The sequence below is a fragment of the Salmo trutta genome, chromosome 22 (genome assembly GCF_901001165.1).
Source record: "Salmo trutta chromosome 22, fSalTru1.1, whole genome shotgun sequence".
Classification (NCBI taxonomy): domain Eukaryota; kingdom Metazoa; phylum Chordata; class Actinopteri; order Salmoniformes; family Salmonidae; genus Salmo; species Salmo trutta.
In genome coordinates this window covers 30,774,209-30,801,960 of record NC_042978.1, presented here as the reverse complement: position 1 = coordinate 30,801,960, position 27,752 = coordinate 30,774,209, and the positions used below count along the sequence as shown (strand labels likewise).

Sequence of the window (27,752 nt, the reverse complement as noted above, 5' to 3'; positions counted from 1 at the left end):
TAGGCGTCCTTCTTACTGAGTTGCCGGAGAGGAAGGAAACCACTCAATGGTGACTTTAAAACGGTTACAGAGTTTAACCTCACTAGGGTAGGGGGCACTATTTTCACCTCTGGATGAAAAGTGTGCCCAAAGTAAACTGCCTGCTACTCAGGTCCAGAGGCTAGGATATGCATATAATTATGCATATTTTGGATAAAAAACACTCCAAAGTTCTAAAACTGTTAAAATAATGTCTGTGAATATAACATAACTGAAATGGCAGGCAAAAACCTGAGGAAAATCCATCCAGGAAGTGCCATTATTTTAAAATGGCTGATTTTCCAATGAAAGCCTATCCACCATTTACAGGGATAGGACCCAGATTCCATTCCCTATGGCTTCCACTAGTTGTGAACAGTCTTTAGACATTGTTTCAGGCTTTTATTCTGAAAAATGAGGGAGAATGACAACTTTGAGTCAGTGGATAGTGGGATGTCCCCAGAGCTCTTTCCTGCGAGCGACCGAGAGTGCGCCTTTCTTGTTTTTCTTTTATATTGACGACGCTATTGTCCGGTTTAATTATTATTGATTATTTAGGCTAAAAAACAACCTGAGGATTGATTATAAACATTGTTTGACATGTTTCTACAAACTTTACGGATATTATTTGGAATTTTCTTCTGCCTCTTGTGACCGCAATTGAGCCATTGGATTACTGAACAAAATGGAGGTTTTTGGATATAAAGAGGGACTTTATTGAACAAAACAAACATTTATTGTGTAACTGGGAGTCTTGTGAGTGCAACCATACAAAGATCATCAAAGGTAAGTGATTAATTTTCATGCTATTTCTGACTTTTGTGACTAATCTACTTGGCTGGTAACTGTATGTAATGTTTTGTGTGCTGAGCGCTGTCCTCAGATAACAACATGGTTTGCTTTCACCGTAAAGCCTTTTTGAAATCTGACATGGCGGCTGGATTAACAACAAGTTAAGCTTTATTTTGATGTATTACACTTGTGATTTCATGAAAGTGAAATATTTATAGTCATTTAATTTGAATTTGGCGCTCTGCAATTTCACCGGATGTTGGCCAGGTGGGACGCTACCGTCCCACACCCCTAGAGAGGTTAATGGCTGTGATAGGAGAAAACTGAGAATAGTTCAACAACATTGTAGTTACTCCACAATACGAATCGAATTGACAGAGTGAAAAGAAGTAAGCCTGTACACAATACAAATGTTCCAAAACATGCATCCTGTTTGCAACAAGGCACTAAAGTAATACTGCAAAAAATGTGGCAAAGCAATTCAGTTTTTGTGCTGAATACAAAGTGTTATGTTTGGGGCAAATCCAATGCAAGACATTACTGAGTACCAATCTCCATGTTTTCAAGCATAGCGGTGGCTGCATCATGTTATGGGTATGCTTGTAATCGTTAAAGACTGGGGAGATTTTCAGGATAAAAAAAACAGAATGGAGCTAAGCACAGGCAAAATCATAAAGGAAAACCTGGTTCAGTCTTCTTTCCACCAGACACTGGGAGATTAATTGACCTTTCGCAGGACAATAACCTAAAACACAAGGCCAAATCTACACTGTAGTTGCTTACTAAGAAGACAGTGAATGTTCATCAGTGGCCGAGTTACAGTTTTGACTTACATCTGCTTACAAATCAATGGCAAGACCTGAAAGTGGTTGACTAACAATGATCAACAACCATTTTGTCAGAGTTTGAATTTTGAAAAGAATAATGGGCAAATGTTAACTTTTTTTTTTACAAATTGTTAGAATTTTTCTTCTATCACTTATTTCGTATAGACCGTTGACAAAATATGACAATTAAATACATTTTAATCCCACTTTGTAGCACAACAAAATGTGGAAAATGACAAGGGGTGTGAATAACTTTTGAAGACTCTGTAACTAGGCCTAGGACCTCTAGACAAAGCGAGTGCATCAATATCCATAGGCTAGTTATTGGGTTCATAACAATACTTGACTCCAAAAACACTACAGTAAATACTACAGTAATGTCATCAAAAACACTACAGTCCGCAAAACACTACAGTAATTACTATAGTATATACCGTAAATTCCGGACTATAAGCCGCAACTATTTTCCCAGGCTTTGAAGCTTAAACAATGACGCGGCTAATATATGGATTTTTCCCGCTTTCAATTTTTTTTTTCTCCAAATTAACACATTCTGTGACGTTTTTGGGCGGCAAGAAGCTTTCATTAGACCAATGAAATTGCCGAACGGGTTAAGGTCAAACAACTTTTTTGTTTACTGTTTAGATTAAATCGAGCGCTCTCAAACTTCCCATCATTCTGATTACGGTAGTCATTTTGTCACCCTCATCATGGCAAAGACACGGAGAAATGCATATGATGCAGCTTTCAAGTTGAAGGCGATTGATCTGGCTGTTGGAAAAGGAAATAGAGCTGCTGCACGGGAGCTTGGTCTTAATGAGTCGATGATAAGACGTTGGAAACAGCAGCGTGAGGAATTGACTCAGTGCAAAAAGACAACTAAAGCTTACTGCTATTTTTTATTTTTTGTTACAAGCCGTGTTTCGTTAAAGTCTATTTATTTTTGTTACAAGCCGTGTTTCGTTAAAGCCTATTTATTTTTGTTACAAGCCGTGTTTCGTTAAAGCCTGTGTAAAGTTCATTTGTTTCAATGTACCGGTAGGCACCTGCGGCTTATAGACATGCGCGGCTTATTTATGTTAAAAATAATATATTTTTTATATTCAGTGGGTGCAGCTTATATTCAGGTGCACTTAATAGTCCGGAAATTACGGTACTACATTATAAACTGGGTGGTTTGAGCCCGGAATGCTGACCCACATACTGTAGGAGACAAAAACAGAATACAGAATACAAAGTCAAGAGACATAAAAAAAACATGCCACACCAAAAGACTACCAGAATGGCATACCTTGAGTTTCTCCTTGAGGAAGGAAGTGGCTGTGGTGTGGATCTTTAAGGAACACTGATACAGAGACAGCTCCTGGAGGTTTTCCAGCTGGGTGATGGAAGCTGGGATGGTTACATTGTTGATGATCTCTAGCTTCAGGGACTGGAGCTCAGTCACCTCAAAGATGGTGTCCGGGAGCCCAGACAGCATGAACAGCTGCAGCTCCAGTCTGTCGTTGTAGTTGGTCAGCAGTCTCTGACGCAGCTTCTCTGGCGTCCATTCATGGTTCAGGTTCAGCTGTTTCAGTTTGTTCTCGCTGACCTCAGACAGGAACACTGCGAACCTGAGAGAGAGACAGAAAGAGAGAATAAGAAGATTACTTTATTGTCCAAAAAACGATGTAAAAGGATGTGCAATGGAAACTTGTCTTCTACTTTATTCAAATCAAAATTATATTTGTCACATGCTCTGAATAAAACAAGTGTAGACCTTACCATGAAATGCTTACTTACAAGCCCTTAACCAACAATGCAGAGTATTTAAAAAGTACATTTGTAAAATGTGCTAAATAAACTAAAGGAAAATAGTAACACAATAACCCCTTCGAAGGGTTGGAGCAGAGGGCAGCCATACATTGGCAGATGAATGGTTTGTTTTACAATTGGAGGCATTACATACTTATCAATAAGAACAAAGAGCTGAATCACTTGAAAGAATTTACAATTGTCTAATTTAAGAAAAAGTTTCACACCTCTTGGAATACAGTGGATCATACTGGTCGATCATGTGCAGCATGAAGGCAAAGTCATTCTTCACGTCTGGGATGTCATCGATTCCCGTTTCTTGCCGCACGTATTCAAAGGAGTACTCCTTCAGTGAGCGGTAGAAGAGCCAGTAGGAAGTGTAGAGGCAGGTGAATCCGTACACAGCCACGAAGCACAGGTAACAGTACGACAACTTTGAGAACAGGTGGGCCATGGTGTGATTACAGGAGAAATGCTTATATCCCGTCATGTCCTGTATGTCCACACTGCACTTCACTGTGATCTGCACCTCAGAGACTAAAGCACTGTTATACGCGATGATGAGGAGGAACTTGAACACTTTGAGAACAGTCTGGCGAACATACATAACATAGAGGATGTCCCCCTCTTCGACGTGCAGGCGGAACTTCTTCACCTTCTCAAATAGAGCTTTGGCCTGTTCTCCTTCCTTCTTATCCAGGGCGCTGGCTGTGGGCTTGTCCACTACGATCTTCTCTGGGACGGATTTGAGGGACTGGGTCTTCTCCAGGTTGTCCAGGTTCCCCTCTTCAGACACATTGAGGATCGCTCTACTCTTCTTGGTGTCCTTGAATTAATTCATGAATGAATGGATTAATGCATTTTATTTCAAATATATACAATATAGGGCTGTTTTCCGGGATATAGATTGAGCCTAGTCCTGGACAAAACATAATTTTACGCATTCACACACCCACACACAGTAAATACATACATAAATACAGTACATACAAACACATACCAACAATACCTTCTCCTCTGGGTTCTCTCCAGATACCTCGGACAGAGCTCTGGTAGTCCAGGGGGAGTCGAAGCACTTTCCCAAGATGGAGATGAAATGCTCTATCTTAGAGCTGGAACCTGGGAACTTGAACCAGAAATTGCTACACACCATGAAGATGAGGGTGTGTATGAGGACTAGGTAAGGGAAGTACTTGGCGTACCAGTGCAGAGCTTTCTCATAGCACATCTGGTTGATGAAGCTATACTGCTGGAAGTCCAGGTTCGTTTTCCGGCCCATCATCTCAGGGACATCTGGCTGCACAGCAGTTTTATTTGGTAAGAGTATTGTTTGGTTGTACATGGTCATTTTTTGGGGAAGGCAGATTATTTTGTCCTGCCTCACCTGAAAGAAAACAAAGAACAAACAATAACTCCGCAAACCAAAATTGTTTCTGTGAAAGTTCTTAGAACATTCGTTAGGTCAAGACAAATGTTCTCATAACACAAAACTGTCCAGTTGTGCTGATGATTATACAATGTTTGTATAAAACATTTGACTGATGTCGACAGAAAGTTGCTCTCACATTTTGATGCAGCAGTATGTTCTAAAACATTACTGGTGCATTGTGTTATTACATTACCTCGAAACCTAATGAGCATGTTTGGGGAATGTTCTATGGTGCTTGTTACAGATGTTGTTACAGATGTTACTTCATTTTTTTTTTATCTGAATGAAAAATACATCTTGTTATCAAAAACATTCCTTGAATGTTATTGGGATGTTATCATCCTAATGTTAGATAAACCCCTAACTAAAACTTAATGGGAACCTTAGCTAAAGTTCTGTGAATGTTCCCGGTTTTCTGTGAAGAATCAAGCTAGCAACACAGCAACATCAAAACTTGGAACTTGAAACTAGTCTATTACATTAAGTTAGTTAGATTCAGTGATAATACAAACAACGGGGGGAATATCTGATAATCTGGCCTGAACTTTTGGGAAACCAGATATTCCCCCCGTTGTTTGTATTATCACTGAACCTTTTGTCGGAGGATAATTAAACCTCTGAGCTGTTTCCCAAAACCATAGTTACTAAAGTTGCACTTGAAAACACTTGTTATTTACAGCTAAGTGCATTGTTAGATGCTTTTTTTGTCACTTTATTCACAGAAGATCTCCGGTAAACATAAACATCTTGATCCTATCTGTCTGAAAATGATGCTGATTACTTCAATTATAACCAAATGAAGGATACAACTATGCTTCAAATGAAAGCCTAGATGACTGGAATAAATAAGGATCGGACCCCTTTTTTAAATTTTCGTCTAAAATGACATACATGTACCCAAATCTAACTACCTGTAGCTCAGGACCTGAAGCAAGGATATATATATTCTTGATACCATTTGAAAGGAAATGCTTTGAAGTTTGAGGAAATGTGAAATTAATGTAGGAGAATATAACACACTAGATCTGGTGAAAGATAATACATGTGTTTTTATATTTATTTTGTCCCATCATTTTGAAATGCAAGAGAAAGGCCATAATGTACTAGTCCAGGTTAGGCGCAATTTAGATTTTGGCCACTAGATGGGAGCAGTGTATGTGAAACGTTTTCGACTGATTCAATGAACCATTGAATTTCTGTTCAAAATGTTGTATCTAGACTGCCCAAATGTGCCTAATTGGTTTATTAATACATTTTCAATATCATAACTATGCACTCGCCTCAAACAATTGCATGGTATTCTTTCACTGTAATAGCTGCTGTAAATTAGACAGTGCAGTTAGATTAACACTAATTTAAGCTTTCTACCCATATCAGATATGTCTATGTCCTGGGAAATGTTCTTGTTACTTACAACCTCATAATAATCACATTAGCCTACGTTAGCTCAACCGTCCTGTGGAGGGGACACCAATCCCATAGAGGAAGATAAATAGATTACATGGGCCTATATACACTGCTCAAAAAAATAAAGGGAACCCTTAAACAACACAATGTAACTCCAAGTCAATCACACTTCTGTGAAATCAAACTGTCCACTTAGGAAGCAACACTGATTGACAATAAATTTCACATGCTGTTGTGCAAATGGAATAGACAACAGGTGGAAATTATAGGCAATTAGCAAGACACCCCCAATAAAGGAGTGGTTCTGCAGGTGGGGACCACAGACCAATTCTCAGTTCCTATGCTTCCTGGCTGATGTTTTGGTCACTTTTGAATGCTGGCGGTGCTTTCACTCTAGTGGTAGCATGAGACGGAGTCTACAACCCACACAAGTGGCTCAGGTAGTGCAGCTCATCCAGGATGGCACATCAACGTGAGCTGTGGCAAGAAGGTTTGCTGTGTCTGTCAGCGTAGTGTCCAGAGCATGGAAGCGCTACCAGGAGACAGGCCAGTACATCAGGAGACGTGGAGGAGGCCGTAGGAGGGCAACAACCCAGCAGCAGGTCCGCTACCTCCGCCTTTGTGCAAGGAGGAGCAGGAGAAGCACTGCCAGAGCCCTGCAAAATTACCTCCAGCAGGCCACAAATGTGCATGTGTCTGCTCAAACGGTCAGAAACAGACTCCATGAGGATGGTATGAGGGACCGACGTCCACAGGTGGGGGTTGTGCTTACAGCCCAACACCGTGCAGGACATTTGGCATTTGCCAGAGAACACCAAGATTGGCAAATTCGCCACTGGCGCCCTGTGCTCTTCACAGATGAAAGCAGGTTCACACTGAGCACGTGACAGACGTGACAGAGTCTGGAGATGCCGTGGAGAACGTTCTGCTGCCTGCAACATCCTCCAGCATGACCGGTTTGGCGGTGGGTCAGTCATGGTGTAGGGTGGCATTTCTTTGGGGGGCCGCACAGCCCTCCATGTGCTCGCCAGAGGTAGCCTGACTGCCATTAGGTACCGAGATGAGATCCTCAGACCCCTTGTGAGACCATATGCTGGTGCAGTTGGCCCTGGGTTCTTCCTAATGCAAGACAATGCTAGACCTCATGTGGCTGGAGTGTGTCAGCAGTTCCTGCAAGAGGAAGGCATTGACGCTATGGACTGGCCCGCCCGTTCCCCAGACCTGAATCCAATTGAGCACATCTGGGACATCATGTCTCGCTCCATTCACCAACGCCACGTTGCACCACAGACTGTCCAGGAGTTGGCGGGTGCTTTAGTCCAGGTCTGGGAGGAGATCCCTCAGGAGACCATACGCCACCTCATCAGGAGCATGCCCAGGCGTTGTAGCGAGGTCATACAGGCACGTAGAGGCCACACACTACTGAGCCTCATTTTGACTTGTTTTAAGGACATTACATCAAAGTTGGATCAGCCTGTAGTGTGGTTTTCCACTTTAATTTTGAGTGTGACTCCAAATCCAGACCTCCATGGGTTGATAAATTGGATTTCCATTGATTATTTTTGTGTGATTTTGTTGTCAGCACATTCAACTATGTAAAGAAAAAAGTATTTAATAAGATTATTTATTTCATTCAGATCTAGGATGTGTTGTTTAAGTGTTCCCTTTATTTTTTTGAGCAGTATATTTCAATCATATTGAAATAAATTCTACAGTATGTTCAATCAATTGAGTTCTATTTTGACAATAGGCTACTGTCTGTAATTTATGACTCAGTGTATTGCATGTGTAACATGTGCACGAGGATGTCCCCGATCGGTAATTTAGCGCATTCTTATTGGGTAAGCATTATAAGCCGCCTCAATATTTGAAGCCATATGTGGTAATATCTCTAGGAGCTGATCCGTCATCAGTATTGTGGCGTAATTCTAATGATAATTCTCTATGGTCAAATTTGAATGAAAGCTGATCCGAGAGCAGCGCTGCTTTTCTTTTGATCTTATCAGTATCGACACATGGTCTAACGACACATTTAGCGAATGTTCTCTCTACGTGGTGTTTGGGAAACGCATGTTACATCTTCAGCTGTTGTAGGAATGATGCATCGTTAAAACACTCGTAAGCCTAAGTTCCATTGTTATCAGGAAACCAGGCCATGTCTCATTTTCTGCTCTGACGTCACTGGTAGAGATGTGACTGAGACAGGAAATAACCAATTAGTGCTTTAGCCAACCGCAGACTGAAGAGGGAGACACTAAACCTAATGCAATGCAATACTGTACCAAAAAAATAATTTGTTATGCTTTGACCTGCCATTGCATCTTTTATAACACTTAAAACATATAGATATTTTTTTCTATTGAAATCATAGATGAATCATGGAGCCACGTTGTGGTGATGAAATTACAGTGAGAAAAACAAAATATCATTTTTTTCTTCTTCAGCTTCGAAAGGTTTTACATAGATCCAGATCAGTGACATGTGGTTTATGGGACAGAGGAAATTAGGCTCATGGTTGTGCTGCAGCAGTACAGGGCAGGAAAGGAGAAACACAGTCAGACCTGCTGAGTAAAATCTCTGGAAAGAGGAGCAGCAGAATTATTTCTCTCTATATATACACTCTCTCGCTCTCTCTCTCAATCTCTCCTCTTGCTCGCTTTCTCTCTCTCTCACGCTCTATATCTATATCCCTTTCCCTCTCACTCTCCCCTCGCTTACTCTCACTCATTCTCCTGCTCTGTCTCTCTCTGCCCTCCCTCCTTCTCTCCCTATATATGGTAGCTAGTGTGTAGAGCTATTCATTGGCTTCTCTCTGTTAAAATGTCCCTTTGGCAGAGCCAGTGTTAACCTTCACTAATCTAAACTCAGACACACAGTCCCATAAAGGCAGGAAATGTATTAATTAGAGCTAGTACACTGTCTTATTTGAAGGCTGCAGTTCGCCAATATAAACTAATGGAAGTTATCACATGGGTGGCATTTTGACAACCTGGTCCCAGGCAGTGGTGTAATGTACTTACGTAAAAATACTTTAAAGTACTGCTTAAGTAATTTTTTTGAGTATCTGTACTTTACTTTACTATTTATATTTTTGTCAACTTTTACTTTTTCTCCACTACATTCCAAAGAAAATAATGTACTTTCTACTCCATACATTTTCCTTGACACCCAAATACATACATTTTGAATGCTTAGCAGGACAGGAAAATAGTCTAATTCCCTGGTCATACTTAGTGCATCTGATCTGGTGGACTCACTAAACATGAATGCTGTGTTTGTAAATTATGTCTGAGTGTTGGAGTGTGCCCCTGGCTGACAGTAAATAAAAAAATATATAATAAAATCATTACATTTACGTCATTTAGCAGACGCTCTTATCCAGAGCGACTTGCAAATCATTTTGTCTGGTTTGCTTAATATAAGAAATGTAAAATAGTTTATACTTTTGATACTTAAGTATATTTCAGCAATTACATTTACTTTTGATACTTAACTATATTTAAAACCAAATACTTTTTTACTTTTACTCAAGTAAGATTTTACTGGGTGACTTTCACTTTTACTTGAGTCATTTTCTATTAAGGAATCTTTACTTTTACTCAAGTATGACAATTAGGTACTTTTTCCACCACTGGTCGCAGGGCAATTCGCAGGATGTGTGTGGTAAGTGAATCTGTTCCCTCCATTTAGTATGAAATATTACGTTTGGTTACATTATGAATAGAATAGTGATCGTACAATATCATACGAATTAGAGGACGTATAGTCTCAAACGTCTTAACCAGTCATACAATAACATACGAATTGGATGAGTTAATATAACATACATCTTGGAGAACGTATAGTATTATACGTCTTTCTCTGAGACCAGGTTGCTTGTGTCTTAACAACAAAGGAGAGTTTCGGCGAGAATTTACATTGTCATTAGTTCTCCTAAACACCAAAGGTTAAGATAATTTACGTAGCAGGTTAGGTGAATTGGGTTAAAGTTAGAATAAGGGTTAGGGGAAGCTTAAATACTAGTTTTCCCTGACGTGGCTCGAACACGCAACCTTTCAATTGATAGGCCTTTCATCCTCCCTGACCAACCTCCCTACTATTGTTTTCTAACTAAACTTTAGTGCATATCATATGTCTTTGAGGTGCTCAGAAATAGATATAGTATGTTTCATGTGGCTCTGAGGCCAGGCTTGTTTTGAAATTGCCCAAAATTAACAAACAGTGAAAGCACCTTTTCTAAACACTCATTCTGTCTTTTTGTAGAGATCCTTCCCCTCAGCTTAAGGGGACAACGGGGGATATTTCTACCCTAACAAAGTTCCTATCAATGGTGTTTGGTGGTCTCTAAAAATGATTTGTCCTACTCTACAGGGGTTTATATATAGATGGAGCCCCTATGGGCACTGGTCAAAAGTAGGCCACTACTTAGGGAATAGGGTTAATTTGGGACGCAACCCAGAATCAGCAGATCGAGCTCCACCATCTCCAATTGGTCAGAGTGGTGAAGAGAAGTGACAGGTTATGGGCCGCTGGAATCACGACTACATCACAAATGGCCTCCTATTCTGTATTTATTGCATTACTTATTGACCAGTGCACTATAGGGAATAGGGTGCCATTTTGGACAAATGACATTTGTTTATGAAGAGGGGGTGGGGCAGGCGGGGTGCCATTTTTGGTGCGAGGTGCAGTGTGTGTTTCCCATGTGTTCCCCATGTGTTTATGAAGAGGAGGTGGGGCAGGTGGGGGGGCCATTTTTGGTGCGCGGTGCAGTCTGTGTGTGTTTCTGTGTGTTTGTGTGGAGTGCAGAAATTTCTTCCCTTTCCGCTGGTAAACTCCAGCCAGACTGCTGCTTATATGAACCTAACCTCCTCCCCAGGTTTGAATTGATGGGACGTAATTTATTTTTGCAGTGCCCAATTAATTCTTAGTTCGGGCATATATATACTGCTAAAAAAAATAAAGGGAACACTTAAACAACACATCCTAGATCTGAATGAAATAAATAATCTTATTAAATACTTTTTTCTTTACATAGTTGAATGTGCTGACAACAAAATCACACAAAAATAATCAATGGAAATCCAATTTATCAATCCATGGAGGTCTGGATTTGGAGTCACACTCAAAATTAAAGTGGAAAACCACACTACAGGCTGATCCAACTTTGATGTAATGTCCTTAAAACAAGTCAAAATGAGGCTCAGTAGTGTGTGTGGCCTCCACGTGCCTGTATGACCTCCCTACAATGCCTGGGCATGCTCCTGATGAGGTGGCGGATGGTCTCCTGAGGGATCTCCTCCCAGACCTGGACTAAAGCATCCGCCAACTCCTGGACAGTCTGTGGTGCAACGTAGTGTTGGTGGATGGAGCGAGACATGATGTCCCAGATGTGCTCAATTGGATTCAGGTCTGGGGAACGGGCGGGCCAGTCCATAGCATCAATGTCTTCCTCTTGCAGGAACTGCTGACACACTCCAGCCACATGAGGTCGAGCATTGTCTTGCATTAGGAGGAACCCAGGGCCAACCGCACCAGCATATGGTCTCACAAGGGGTCTGAGGATCTCGTCTCGGTACCTAATGGCAGTCAGGCTACCTCTGGCGAGCACATGGAGGGCTGTGCGGCCCCCCAAAGAAATGCCACCCCACACCATGACTGACCCACCGCCAAACCGGTCATGCTGGAGGATGTTGCAGGCAGCAGAACGTTCTCCACGGCGGCTCCAGACTCTGTCACGTCTGTCACGTGCTCAGTGTGAACCTGCTTTCATCTGTGAAGAGCACAGGGCGCCAGTGGCGAATTTGCCAATCTTGGTGTTCTCTGGCAAATGCCAAATGTCCTGCACGGTGTTGGGCTGTAAGCACAACCCCCACCTGTGGACGTCGGGCCCTCATACCATCCTCATGGAGTCTGTTTCTGACCGTTTGAGCAGACGCATGCACATTTGTAGCCTGCTGGAGGTCATTTTGCAGGGCTCTGGCAGTGCTTCTCCTGCTCCTCCTTGCACAAAGGCGGAGGTAGCGGTCCTGCTGCTGGGTTGTTGCCCTCCTACGGCCTCCTCCACGTCTCCTGATGTACTGGCCTGTCTCCTGGTAGCGCTTCCATGCTCTGGACACTACGCTGACAGACACAGCAAACCTTCTTGCCACAGCTCGCATTGATGTGCCATCCTGGATGAGCTGCACTACCTGAGCCACTTGTGTGGGTTGTAGACTCCGTCTCATGCTACCACTAGAGTGAAAGCACCGCCAGCATTCAAAAGTGACCAAAACATCAGCCAGGAAGCATAGGAACTGAGAAGTGGTCTGTGGTCCCCACTTGCAGAACCACTCCTTTATTGGGGATGTCTTGCTAATTGCCTATAATTTCCACCTGTTGTCTATTCCATTTGCACAACAGCATGTGAAATTTATTGTCAATCAGTGTTGCTTCCTAAGTGGACAGTTTGATTTCACTGAAGTGTGATTGACTTGGAGTTGCATTGTGTTGTTTAAGTGTTCCCTTTATTTTTTTGAGCAGTGTAGTTTATATTTAAAAACTTTCTGATTTCCCGAACTCACTTCCTTGTTTAGCACATTACTTGCTATGCTCGCACATTGAAATCCACAAAGAGGGGGAGGTGCTAGATGGTGCTGGAGTGAAAGATCAGCCAATTAAAACCTGCAGATGTTTTCTCCGTGCCTGCCATTGACTGCCATTTAAGTCCCGTTCTGAGGCGATCTGATACTAGATGTCTCGCCAGAGAGAGCCAGCTGGTGGGTGAGATTAACATGAACCCAACGTTGGCTTGTTTGCCACTGCAGGACAGGCCACAATAAAAGGTCTAGAGCTGTCACCCTAATTACTTTTTATTTACCATTTATTTTAATATCTGTTATTCAGCATGTCACTTTAAAGACTTGATTTAAGCATTTCAATATATCTCTAATTATATCTAGGTGGTACTAGCAGATAAAGTAAACATAATATATGCTATAAAAACATGACTGTACTATACACAGAACATAAGACTGACTATGTGAACTACAAGAGTAAAACTTAAAATTACATAATTACAACCAGAAATCTGAAACATAACATAACTTCAACCAGTTCTGCCCTCTGGGTATAGGCTTATGCTACAAAATGTTTAGAATGTGTATGCACCTCATAGAAACAATTGCTTGTTCATAGATACTTTTATGGAAGCGATTTTGAAGCTGTCTGATGCTACTGACCTGTAGGGTGCATCCGAACACTCCGATCATTAGCATGACCACAGAGAGGTAGTCTGTGCACTAACCTGTAGGGTGCATCTGAACACTCAGATCATGAACATGATGACAGAGAGGTAGTCTGTGCACTAACCTGTAGGGTGCATCCGAACACTCCGATCATTAGCATGACCACAGAGAGGTAGTCTGTGCACTAACCTGTAGGGTGCATCCGAACACTCCGATCATTAGCATGACCACAGAGAGGTAGTCTGTGAACACATCCCACCAGGGCTTCAGAACCCGGAACTGTGGCTGCTGCTCTGAGAACTGCCGGAACTCCGTCACAGGAATCATGGCTCCTGCTGGGACAGAGCTGACATTGGGATTGTTTGCAAACAATGCATTTGTAAATAAACAATGTATAGCTTAAAAATATGTTTAGTCCTTACATGCCAGTTATTACAACCATAGCTCCATTTATGAATTTAAGTGCGGTGACATTTCTCCATCCTCATCCCTTTGCTTTGGAGCAAACCAAGTGGCAGGGCAGATTTTTTCTCAACAAATTAAGGATTTTGCCTTTAAGCCTCCATTTAAATCCCCTTGTCACTTTCCTTGAGGATTCTGACCTATATGTTGAATATTGTCACGTATACTCCCTCTCTGACCTCTAGGTCATCAGGCTGCTGATTATCCCGCATACCGGTCACCATCGTCAAGCGCACCAGCGCCTCATGACACTCACCTGGACTCCATCACCTCCTTGACTATCTTCCCTATATCTGTCACTCCCCTTGGTTCTTTTATCAGGTGTTATTGACTCTGTTTCATGTCGGTGCGTTGTTTGAGTTTCTTGTGTAGTGTTTTGTTTATTTTTTAAATCACTCTCTCCCTGTACTTGCTTCCCGACTCTCATCCCACTCGTTACAAATATGGCCAGCTTCCAGACTAGTTTGATAACGTTAAAGATTTGACTGTACAACAACCAAACTCAATAAACTGGTGTGATGTATCAATAAACTGAGGCATGATAAAAGCAACATGCATGCCTTGCCCACCTGAGGATCTGTCTTTTCCTGTGTTTAGGGGTGCCAAATCCAGTTGTCAGTTAAATCTCGCTGGATTGATTACTTTCATTTTACTCCTGCGACTTTCATACTTTTGCTTGTGACTGTTGTTTTTTCCCGTTAACGTTACGACCTCGGAAATGTTTAAGTAATGATCTGTCAAAAACACCCCGGTAATGGCTGAAATGGGTTTCATGGGATACATTGGCTTTCAGTTGAATCTATAAGAACGCTAAAGCTTCGTCTAAGATTTAACACACAGTCTCGACACTTACTGTACATCACAAGAAAGAGAATAAATAACTTTATTTTGATGGGTGTTCATTTGTGTAATTGAAAAATGGTACAATTTAATACAGTTGACACAGTATGTCTACAAATTAGGCAGAGCAAGTGTTTGGTAGTTGCAGCCAGGGACTTAGTGGAAGAGTAAACGCCATTTATGCCCCTTTTATTTGTGAAATTGCATTTACTCACCTTTTTATTTAGTTAATTATCGTTTACCCACATATTATTGTGTTCTGAGCGTTTATCAACAGTCAGAACGCTAATATTATTGATCTGAGTTCTAATTACGCCTGCCTCTGTGAACGAATGGAATCATGATTCCGTTATGCTCGTTATACAACAGCGACTGAAATGACTGCAACACTCAAAGAGCTGCAGTTAGTTTCAGAGTGGATGGCAAGGAATAAGTTAGCCCTAAATGTTTCTAAAACTAAAAGCATTGTATTTGGAACAAAACACTCACTAAACCCTAAACCTCAACTAAATCTTGTAATAAATAATGTGGAAATTGAGCAAGTTGAGATGACTAAACTGCTTGGAGTAACACTAGATTGTAAACTGTCATGGTCAAAACATATTGATGCAGTAGTAGCTAAGATGGGGAGAAGTCTGTCTATAATAAAGCTATGCTCTGCCTTCTTAACAACACTATCAACAAGGCAGGTCCTACAGGCCCTAGTTTGTCTCACCTTGACTACTGTTCAGTCGTGTGGTCAGGTGCCACAAAAAAGGACTTAGGAAAATTTCAATTGGCTCAGAACAGGGCAGCAAGGCTGGCCCTTGGATGTACACAGAGAGCTAATTAATATTAATAATATGCATGTCAATCTCTCCTGGTTTCACGTCCTGACCAGTATAAGGGGTTATTGGTTATTGTAGTTTGGTCAGGACGTGGCAGGGGGTATTTGTTTTATGTGGTTCAGGGTTTAATGGGATATGTATTTATGTAAGAGGGGTGTTTGATTTGTGTGTTCCGGGGTTTTTGGGTAATGTTCTTGTTTTGTATTTCTATGTTTTTCTATGTTGTGTATTTCTTTGTTGGCCTGGTATGGCTCTCAATCAGGAACAGCTGTACATCGTTGTTGCTGATTGAGAGTCATACTTAAGTAGCCCTGTTTTCACCTGTCCCTTTGTGGGAAGTTGTTGTTGTACTGCTGTGTGTTAGCATGCAACACTGTTCATGCGATCGTTTTGTTTGTTTGTTACGTGTTCTAATAAAGTTAAGATGAGCACTCAACCCACTGCGCCTTGGTCCAGTATATACGACGACCGTTACACCTGGCTGAAAGTGGAGGTGATTGACTTCATTACTACTTTTATTTATGAGAGGTATTGACATGTTGAATGCACCGAGCTGTCTGTCTAAACTACTGCTTGGACACCCATACATACCCCACAAGACATGCAATAAGAGGTCTCTTCACAGTCCCCAAGTCCAGAACAGACTACGGGAGGCACACAGTACTACATAGAGCCATGACTAGGAACTCTATTCCACATCAAGTAACTGACGAAAGCAGTAAAATTAGATAAAAAAAACAGATAAAAACACCTTATGGAACAGCGGGAACTGTGAACCAACGTAAACATTGGCACAGACACATGCATACACACACACGATACGCACTAAACATACACTTGGGTTTAGTACTGTAGATATGTGGTAGTGATAGAGTAGGGGCCTGAGGGCACACAGTCTGTTGTGAAATCGGTGAATGCATTGTAATGTTTTTAAAATTGTATAAACTGCCTTAATTTTGCTGGAACCCAGGAAGAGTAATGGGGATCCGTAGTAAATACAAATACAAATGTTTTCCTGATACCCCCCAGATTTGCATTGTTAGCAGCGCATTCATTCACCAACTGAAAACTGCCCACGGCACAGGCCAAGACGTGAAACAAACTACCTCAGCCCAGGCCAAAGCTGGCAAAAATGTCCATCGACTCCTGCCTTGTCAACAGACATCCCTCAACAACAAAAAATAGTGATATTTCAGTCAAGTGGCTAGCTAACTAGCTAGCTTGTTCAAGGGCTCTAGCTACTGTTAGCCAGATAGCTAGCTAACATTAGCTATAACTAGCTGGCTAGAAGGATGAAGTTAGAACCTAACGTTAAAAGGAGCCTGACCTAAGCAGGAGCAGTTGACTGAAATTAAGATAGCTATAATCTTAACAAAAGATAGGATAAATAAACTGGATAGTAAAGCAAATTTACTCTGTTTCCATCCAATCGTTTTATGCGAATAAAGTACATGACAGATACATTTTTTTTAATTACATGTCTGATGGAAACAGTACATTTTGGTAAACTTTACAAATGTTGACAAAACAAAATAGCCAGACAAGGTAGTATCTTTTTGTGTGGGTGAAATTAATTATGCGAGAAACGTCAGTGGAAATACTTTTAATGTGCAAATATTGATATAATAACCATCATATCCAAGTAAACTTTGAGTCACGTTATGACGTGTGGTCTTCCCACTACGAGACGTCTTATAAGGCTAAAGATGAAATAAGTTATGATTAACTTTACAAGGTGGTGAAAGTGCTAGGTGATGAGCTAGATGCTCGTTTCAAATAAACATTGAGGGTCTTATTCTGGTGACATGATCATCGATGCTTGGCTGCCATTTGACTTTTTTTTGTTGTTGATCAAATCAAATTTTATTTGTCAAATGCGCCAAATACAACAGGTGTAGACCTTAGTGAAATGCTTGCTTACGAGCCCCTAACCAACAATGCAGTTTAAAAACAGAGAGAAAAAGTAACAAGTAATTAAAGAGCAGCAGTAAAATAACAATAGCGAGACTATATACAGGAGGGTCCTGGAACGGGGGAGGGGGGGCAATGCAAATAGTCTGGGTAGCCATGTGATTAGATGTTCAGAAGTTATGGCTTGGGGGTAGAAGCTGTTTAGAAGCCTCCTGGACCTAAACTTGGTACTACGGTACCGCTTGCCGTGAGGTAACAGAGAGAACAGTCTATGACTAGGGTGGCTGGAGTCTTTGAAAATATTTAAGGCCTTCCTCTGACACCGCCGGTATAGAGGTCCTGGACGGTAGGAAGCTTTGCCCCAGTGATGTACTGGGCCGTACGCACTACCCTCTGTAGTGCCTTGCGGTCGGATGCTGAGCAGTTGCCATACCAGGCAGTGATGCCAATCAGTCAAGATGCTCTCGATCATGCAGCTGTAGAACCTTTTGAGCATATGAGGACCCATGCCAAATACTTTGTCTCATCAGGGGGAATAGGTTTTGTCGTGCCCTCTTCACGACTGTCTTGGTGTGCTTGGATCATGTTAGTTTGTTGGTGATGTGGACACCAGGGAACTTGAAGCTCTCAACCTGCTCCACTACAGCCCCGTCAATGAGAATGGGGGCGTGCTAGGTCCTCTTTTTCCTGTAGTCCACAATCATCTCCTTTGTCTTGACCATGTTGAGGGAGAGGTTGTTGTCCTGGCACCACATGACCAGGTCTCTGACCTCCTCCCTATAGGCTGTCTCGTCGTTGTCAGTGATCAGGCCTACCACTGTTGTGTCATGGGCAAACTTAATGATGGTGTTGGAGTCGTGACTGGCCGTGCAGTCATGAGTGAACAGGGAGTACAGGAGGGGACTGAGCATACACCCCTCAGGGGCCCCTGTGTTGAGGATCAGCGTGGCGGATGTGTTGTTACCTACCCTTACCACCTGGGGGCCGCCCGTCAGGAAGTCCAGGATCCAGAGGCAGAGGGAGGTGTTTAGTCCCAGGGTCCTTAGCTTATTGATGAGCTTTGAGGGCACTATGGTGTTGAATGCTGAGCTGTAGTCAATGAATCGCATTCTCACATAGGTGTTCCTTTTGTCCAGGTGGGAAAGGGCAGTGTGGAGTGCAATAGATATTGCATCATCTGTGGATCTGTTAGGGCGGTATGCAAATTGGAGTCTAGGGTTTCTGGGATAATGGCGTTGATGTGAGCCATGACCAGCCTTTCAAAGCACTTCATGGCTACAGACGTGAGTGCTACAGGTCGGTAGTCATTTAGGCAGGTTACCTTAGTGTTCGTGGGCACAGGGACTATGGTGGTCTGCTTAAAATATGTTGGTATTACAGACTCGGACAGAGAGAGGTTGAAAATGTCAGTGAAGACACTTGCCAGTGGGTCAGCGCATGCTCGCAGTACACGTCCTGGTAATCCATCTGGCCCTGCGGCCTTGTGAATGTTGACCTGTTTACAGGTCTTACTCACATCGGCTGCGGAGAGTGATCACACAGTTGTCCGGAACAGCTGGTGCTCTCATGCATGTTTCAGTGTTATTTTCCTCAAAGCGAGCATAGAAGTAGTTTAGCTCATCTGGTAGGCTTGAGTCACTGGGTAGCTCTCGGCTGTGCTTCCCTTTGCAGTTTAATGGTTTGCGAGCCCTGCCACATCTGACGAGCATCAGAGCCGGTGTAGTACAATTCAATCTTAGTCCTGTATTGATGCTTTGCCTGTTTGATGGGTCGTCGGAGGGCATAGCAGGATTTCTTATAAGCTTCCGGGTTAGAGTCCCGTTCCTTGAAAGCGGCAGCTCTAGCCTTTAGCTCAGTGCGGATGTTGCCTGTAATCCACGGCTTCTGGTATGTGCGTACAGTCACTGTGGGGACGACGTCATCGATGTACTTATTGATGAAGCCAATGACTGATGTGGTGTACTCCTCAATGCCATCAGAGGAATCCCGGAACATCTTCCAGTCTGTGCTAGCAAAACAGTCCTGTAGTGTAGCATCTGCTTCATCTGACCACTTTTTTATTGATCGAGTCACTGGTGCTTCCTGCTTGAATTTTTTGCTTGTAAGCAGGAATCAGGAGGATAGAATTATGGTCAGATTTGCCAAATGGAGGGCGAGGGAGAGCTTTGCATGCGTCTCTGTGTGTGGAGTAAAGGTGGTGGAGTTTTTTCCCTCTGGTTGCACATTTAACATGCTGATAGACATTCGGTAAGACCGATTTAAGTTTCTCTGCATTAAAGTCCCAGGCCACGAGGAACACCGCCTCTGGTTGAGCATTTTCCTGTTTGCTTATGGTGGAATACAGCTCATTGAGTGCGGCCTTAGTGCCAGCATCAGTCTGTGATGATATGTAGACAGCTACGAAAAAATACAGATGAAAACTCTCTAGATAGATAGTGTGGTCTACAGCTTATCATGAGATGCTCTAACTCAGTCGAGCAAAACCTCGAGGCTTCCTTAGATATCGTGCACCAGCTGTTATTTACAAAAATACATTGTCCTCCGCCCCTTGTCTTACCAGACGCCGCTGTTCTATCCTGCCGATACAGAGTATAACCAGCCAGCTGTATGTTGATAATGTCGTCGTTCAGCCATGACTGCTTGAAGCATAAGATATTACAGTTTTGAATGTTCCATTGGTAGTTTAATCTTCCGCGTAGGTCATCGATTTTATTTTCCAAAGATTGCACGTTTGCTAGTAGAATGGAAGGCAGTGGGGGTATATTCGATCACCTACAAATTCTCAGAAGGCAGCCCGCCCTCCGGCCCCTTTTTCTCCGCCTTCTCTTCACGCAAACGACGGGGATCTGAGCCTGTTCCCGGGAAAGCAGTAAGTAATTTACGTCGGCTCGTCGGACTTGTTAAAGGAAAAAAAGGATTCTGACAGTTTGTGGTGAGTACTCGCAGTTCTAATGTCCAGAAGTTATTTTTCGGTCATAGGTAACAGCAACATTATGTACAAAAATAAGTAAAAAAATAAGTTACAAACAACGCAAAGAAACGAACAAAAAAACACAATTGGATAGGAACACGTAAAACGTCAGCCTTCTTCTCTGGTGCCATCTTTATGAGAATTTTTTATCTTATCAAACACATTAAAATGTTGTATTCTATACCCATCTCACTCTTTTGTCCATAATAATCTCATTACGGCTATACGTGCGCTCTAGCTAACAACATGCAGATAGAGTACTTTATCTACGTCCTGCCGCGCTGTTGCTAGAGCACACGCGCCAATACCAGAGTGGGCACACTCGCTATGTAGCACCATTTTTTTCCCGAAAACCATCAGTAGAGTTGAAAATGCAATGGAAACCTATTTAACTTGTATTTTTTATTCGTTACATGGGAATTTAACCGTAAACGGTATTTTTATGTGCAGTACGTCATCACACACAGCCTTTTATGTGCAAGTCAATTTGATGGAAACACATCTCCGGTGGGAAAATGTGCATATTGTTTTAATGCAGATTTTAGAATATTCTCATGAAAATCTGTCACCAATTGGATGGAAACCTAGCTACAGAGAGTAGTGAGACAGACAGTGGTGAGGCAGGCTGCAATGCAGGAGGCAAAGAAGACACAGAGAGAGGATGCAAGCAGAGAGAGAGAGGTTAGTGGTACAGGGTTTCCTAACTTGAGGGGTCCCCTGAAATATATATAGGGACCCCGGAGAGAATTTTTTATCTTATATAACACATTAAAATGTTGTATTCTATACCCATGTGAAGAAAAACACATTATCAGAGTCAACTAAGGGCCTTTTACACTGTTAGAATGCCATTATGTTTCGGGACAGCATGTGGGACCTAACATTTATTGAAATATAAAGACAATTTAAATATAAAGACAATTCAATATTATTCTCAAGTATATAAAAATCTATTTAAAAAAAAATGTTTTACAGAGAGTAGTGACACAGACAGTGGTGAGGCAGACAGTGGTGATGCTGAGGCAGGCTGCAATGCAGGAGGAGGCAGAGAAGACACATAGAGAGGAAGCAAGCAAATAGAGGTCACAGTGGTACCCAAACTTGGGTCCGGGGACCCATGTGGTGTCCCCTGAAATTTAAATGGGGTCCCCTCAGAGAATCTGTAATCTTAACAAACACAATAACTTGTTTCTCTTCAAATGGGTATAGAATACAGCATTTTAAAGTCAACTAAGGGCCTTATACACAGGTACACTAGAAGTTTACAATGCAGAACACTGAATTGCAGTGCAGCTCACATGAGATACTAAGAACATGAATGTGATTAAAAAGATGGCACATTTCAATAAACAGTATTCAGATCCTTTACTCAGTACTTTGTTGAAGCACCTTTGGCAGCGATTACAGCCTTGAGTCTCCTTGGGTATGATGCTACAAGCTTGGCACACCTGTATTTGGGGAGTTTCTCCCATTCTTCTCTGCAGATACTCCAGCTATTTTCAGGTGTCCAGATGTTCAATCGGTTTCAAGTCCGGGCTCTGGCTAGGCAAGAACATTCAGAGACGTTCGGAAGCCACTCCTGCGTTGTCTTGGCAGTGTGCTTAGGGTTGTTGTCCTGTTCGAAGGTGAACCTTCGCCCCAGTCTGAGGTCCTGAGTGCTCTGGAGTACCCAGTCCCTGCCACTGAAAAACACCCCCACAGCATGATGCTGCCAACACCATGCTTCACCATAGGGATGGTGCCAGGTTCTCCAGATGTGATGCTTGGCATTCAGGCCAAAGAGTTCAATCTTGGCTTCATCAGACCAGGGAATCTTGTTTCTCATGGTCTGAGAATCCTTTAGGTACCTTTTGGCAAACTCCAAGCGTGCTGTCATGTGCCTTTTACTGACGAGTTGCTTCCGTCTGGCCACTCTACCATAAAGGCCTGATTGGTGGAGTGCTGCAGAGATGGTTGTCCTTCTGGAAGATTCTCCCATCTCCACAGAGGAACTCTGGAGCTCTCTCAGAGTGACCATCGGGTTCTTGGTCACCTCCCTGACCAAGGCCCTTCTCCCCTGATTGCTCAGTTTGGCCAGGCGGCCAGCTCTAGAAAGAGTCTTGGCGGTTCCAAACAAATTCCATTTAAGAATGATGGAAGCCACTGTTTTCTCAGGGACCTTCAATGCTGCAGAAACATTTTGGAAACCTTCCCCAGATCTGTGCCTCGACACAATCCTGTCTCGGAGCTCTATGGACAATTTTGCATGGTTTTGCTCTACCATGCACTGTCAACTGTGGGACCTTATATAGACAGGTGTGTGCCTTTCCAAATCATGTCCAATCAATTCTATTTACCACAGGTGGACTCCAATCAAGTTGTAGAAACATCTCAAGGATGATGAATGGAAACAGCATGCACCTGAGCTCAATTTCAAGTCTCGTAGCAAAGGGTGTGAATACTTATGCAAGCATTTCAACAACAAAAAAATGTAAAAAAATGTTTTCGCTTTGTCATTATCGGGTAGTGTGTAGATTGATGAGAAAAAATATATTCAATACATTCTATAATAAGGCTGTACCATAACAAAATAGGGAAAATGTCAAGGGGTCTGAATACTTTCCGAATGAATTGTTTATGGAGCTATGCTAGTAGCATCATGAAGGCTTTATAAGTGTATGCCTCTCATGCCTACAATGACTCATAATTTACTATCCCTGATTTAAAAAGGAGCTCCACCAACTGGTGGTGATCTCCGAAAGAGTAAAATTACAGTTGAAGTCGGAAGTTTACATACACCTTAGACAAATACATTTAAACTCAGTTTTTCACAATTCCTGACATTTAATCCTAGTAAAAATCCCTGTCTTAGGTCAGTTAGGATCACCACTTTATTTTAAGAATCTGAAATGTCAGAATAATAGTAGAGAGAATAATTTATTTTAGCTTTTATTTCTTTCATCACATTCCCAGCGGGTCAGAAGTTTACATACACTCAATTAGTATTTGGTAGCATTGCCTTTAGATTGTTTAACTTGGGTCAAACATGTCGGGCAGCCTTCCACAAGCTTCCCACAATAAGTTGGGTGAATTTTGTCCCATTCCTCCTGACAGATGGTGTAACTGAGTCAGGTTTGTAGGCCTCCTTGCTCGCACACGCTTTTTCAGTTCTGCCCACACATTTTCTATAGGATTGAGGTCCGGGCTTTGTGATGGCCACTCCAATACCTTGACTTTGCTGTCCTTAAGCCATTTTTCCACAACTTTGGAAGTATGCTTGTGATCATTGTCCATTTGGAAGACCCATTTGCGACAAAGCTTTAACTTCGTGACTGATGTCCAGAGATGTTGCTTCAATATATCCATATAATTTTCCTGCCTCAAGATGCTATCTATTTTATGAAGTGCACCAATCCCTCCTGCAGCAAAGCACACCCCAACATGATGCTGCCACCCCTGTGCTTCACAGTTGGGATGGTGTTCTTTGGATTGCAAGCCTCCCCCTTTTTGCTCCAAACATAACAATGGTCATTATGGCCAAACAGTTCTATTTTTGTTGCATCAGACCAGAGGACATTTCTGCAAAAAGTATGATCGTTGTCCCCATATACAGTTGCAAACCGTAGTCTGGCTTTTTTATGGCGGTTTTGGAGCAGTGGTTTCTTCCTTGCTGAGAGGCCATTCAGGTTATGTCGATATAGGACTCGTTTTACTGTGGATATAGATCATTTTCTACCTGTTTCTCCCAGCATCTTCACAAGGTCATTTGCTATTGTTCTGGGATTGATTTGCACTTTTCACACCAAAGTACGTTAATCTCTAGGAGACAGAATGCGTCTCCTTCTTGAGCGGTATGACGGCTGCGTGGTCCCATGGTGTTTATACTTGCGTACTATTGTTTGTACAGATGAACGTGGTACCTTCAGACATTTGGAAATTGCTCCCAAGGATGAACCAGACTTGTGGAGGTCCACAATTTTTTTCTGAGGTCTTGGCTGATTTCTTTTGAATTTCCCGTGATTTCAAGCAAAGAGGCACCGAGTTTGAAGGTAGGCCTTGAAATACATCCACAGGTACACCTCCAATTGACTCAAATGATGTCAATTAGCCTATCAGAAGCTTCTAAAGCCATGACATAATTTTCTGGAATTTTCCAAGCTGTTTAAAGGCACAGTGAACTTAGTGTATGTGAACTCCTGACCCACTGGAATTGTGATACAGTGAATTATAAGTGAAATAATCTGTCTGTAAACAATTGTTGGAAAAATTACTTGTGTCATGCACAAAGTAGATGTCCTAACCGACTTGCCAAAACTATAGTTTGTTAACTTCTTATGGGCAGGTGGGGGCCAACATCCGGCGAAATTGCAGAGCGTGAAATTCAAGCTACAGAATTATAAATATTTAACTTTCATAAAATCACAAGCGTAATACATCAAAATAAAGCTTAACTTTTTGTTACTCCAGCCGGTGTCAGATTTCAAAAAGGCTTTACGGCGAAAGCACACCATGTGATTATATGAGGGCAGCGCCCCACATACAAAAGCATGAAAAAAACATATTTCAACCAGGCAGGTGCGCAACGAATGTCAGAAATAGCATTATAATAAATGCCTTATCTTTGATGATCTTCTTCTGTTGGCACTCCAAAAAGTCCCAGATACATCACAAATGGTCCTTTTGTTCGATAATGTCCTTCTTTATATCCATAAAAACTCAGTTTAGCTGGCGCGCTTCACTCAATAATCCACCCAGTTTCCCTCCATCAAAATGCATACAAAATGAATCCCAAACCTTACTAATAAACTTTTCCAAACAAGTCAAACAACGTTTATAATCAAACGATAAAATTTAAGACGGAGAATCGATATTGTCTTTATCGGAGAAAAATACCAAAGAACGCACTCTCTTCCACGTGCTTGGAAACACTACAGCCAAAATGGGAGCCACCTAGAAAAACTACAATTTCTGGCTCATTTTTCCAAAAACCAGCATGAAACTCTTTCCAAAGACTGTTGACATCTAGTGGAAGCCCTAGGAACTGCAATCTGGGAGGATTTCACCTTATAATAAAAGTGACAGCCATCGAAAACTGTGGCTGGCCGAATTTTATTTTGGGGGGTGGTTTGTCCTCGGGGTTTTGCCTGCCATATCAGTTCTGTTATACTCACAGACATAATTTTAACAGTTTTACATTAAAGTGTTTTCTACCCAAATCTACCAATTATATGCATATCCTAGCTTCTGGGCCTGAATAACAGGCAGTTTACTTTGGGCACGCTTTTCATCCGGACGTGAAAATACTGCCCTCTACCCAAGAGAGGTTAACAAGAAATTTTTGGAGCGGTTGAAAAACTAGTTTTAATGACTCCAACCTAAGTGTATGTAAACCTCCGACTTCAACTGTAGGTGCAATCGTCCCGGCGCCTCTGTTAGAAGGCATGCCAATGACCAGTAGGAGACGGATGCACAGAAAACATTTTATTTCACACACACACACCAACATAGCAAGAGGGGACTGGTAATAGTGGTAGTGCTGGTGGTATCTGTAATAGAACAGAAGATAGAGAGTATGCATGTAGAATATGCATAGAGAAAGATATAGGCCTCTAGTGACCAAAAGGCCATTTTAGCATAAGAAGCGCCATTGAGGGCGTCCACCATTTTAAAGTAGTCAAAGAAGTCAACTGGGTTGGGATTCCTATGGGTTGTAGCCTCATTGGCGCTGTCCATGCTGTCACAAATGGTACAGATATAAAGATGAGTCCTCTATGTTAAACATAGCACTCAGTATAAACAATATAGTAGTGGGCTAGCATGCTAGGCTAGGGGCTTGTAGACTAGGCACAGTACAAGGCATACAGGGAAGCTACAATTAGCAAGGCTAACAGCGATGCTACCAGGGCAAAGGGCTACCATTGACCAAAGGACTAAGACGGCACACAGAATGACAATATACAATAGCAGGTAGCTTAGGGCTAGTATACTATGTGACTATGCTATGTAACCAAAAAAAGGCCATGGGGGCAGCCATCACAACACAGCAACCATCTTGAGGCCTATATGACCAAGCCTGGGGTGTATTCATTCTGCCAATTCTGTTGAAAAACGTTTCTTAAAGCGGAAGCAAGCAGAATGAAACGGGGATGGACCTACCTGAATTTGTCCAATAGAAACTCGTTTTGCTTTGTTTGCTTCCATTTGGTTCTTAAACGGTAAACGATTTCCATAATGACTACACCCCCGTAGACCTACTGGCTGGCCTAAACATAAACAAGTAGTTTTCAATACACCCACACCCAGCAAAGTCCACGTACTATATCATGGACGCACGCACTAACACTAGCGTGTGTTGTCAGAGTCCAGGGCTTCAGGAAAAAGGTCAGTTGGTTGTGGCCCAGCTGTTGGTGTGCAGGGCAGAGGTTTATAAGAGAGCTCCTCACTCTGCCACTGCTTGCTGAAGACTGAGAGAAAGTTTCAGGAATTGGCTATCTGTGACCCCAGATGACTGGCTGTGATTGGCTGACCCCACAGTTGAAAGGCAATCCTAGCAACCTGGCCTTGCAACAGAGGTGTGAAGTGTAAGTTTATGGCCCCTTAGGCTCCAGTGGGGGTGGGGGGCCTACTTTGTGCAGTTAGAAGTCCCAAAGTTGTGCCTCTTTGTCCCAGTTTCTCTCTATGTCCTCTCTCTCTTTTCCTCCCTCCCTCTCTCTTTCTGGTCATCTTCAGCAATCTGCTTATTATGGGTATCACTCTGAAATCTATCCATATTTTTTCCCTCCAGCATTTTAATATCTACTTCCCCAGAGTCAGATGAACTTGTGGATACAATTTGCATGTCTCTGCGTGTAATTTGAAGGAAGTTGCTAACTAGCATTAGCGCAATTGCTAACTAGAATTAGTGCAATGACTGGAAGTATATGGTAACTGCTAGTATGCTAATAAATACCATAGACTTCTAGCCATTGCGCTAACGCTAGTTAGCATTGGCTCGCGAAATGAACTTCCTTCATACTGGATGCAGAGAAAAATGGTATCCATGAGTTCATTTGACTCTGGGGAAGTAGATAAAGGGATCCATTGCCAAAATCCCAAAGTATCCATTTAGACACAAATAGTCCAACCATATAATGTGCAATTTACTGTATAAAGCCCATTATGTCAGAGTGTGCTACATTTCAGCTTAAAGCTGCAATATGTAACTTTTTGGGTGACAGACCAAATTCACATAGAAACGTGAGTTATAGATTTTCACATTAAAGTCTATGA

The 27,752-nt window shown here is 42.2% G+C and overlaps 1 protein-coding gene across 4 annotated transcripts in view; it reads right to left on the bottom strand.

Annotated features, from left to right (window-relative positions):
- Positions 1-27,752, bottom strand: part of LOC115158574 (volume-regulated anion channel subunit LRRC8C) — a 100,353-nt gene that overhangs the window by 53,492 nt on the left and 19,109 nt on the right. Inside the window, exons 2-5 of one of the 4 annotated variants that reach the window (XM_029707690.1) lie at positions 13,683-13,825; positions 4,441-4,815; positions 3,659-4,257; positions 2,929-3,250 (exon numbers count right to left, since the gene is read on the bottom strand). In XM_029707690.1, coding sequence (XP_029563550.1) covers positions 2,929-3,250; positions 3,659-4,257; positions 4,441-4,815; positions 13,683-13,820 — 1,434 coding nt within the window. In that variant the 5' untranslated portion in view covers positions 13,821-13,825. Of the gene's footprint in view, positions 1-2,928; positions 3,251-3,658; positions 4,258-4,431; positions 4,816-13,487; positions 13,850-27,752 lie in introns of those variants that run through there. The other 3 variants (XM_029707689.1, XM_029707693.1, XM_029707691.1) reach the window with 3 other exon arrangements.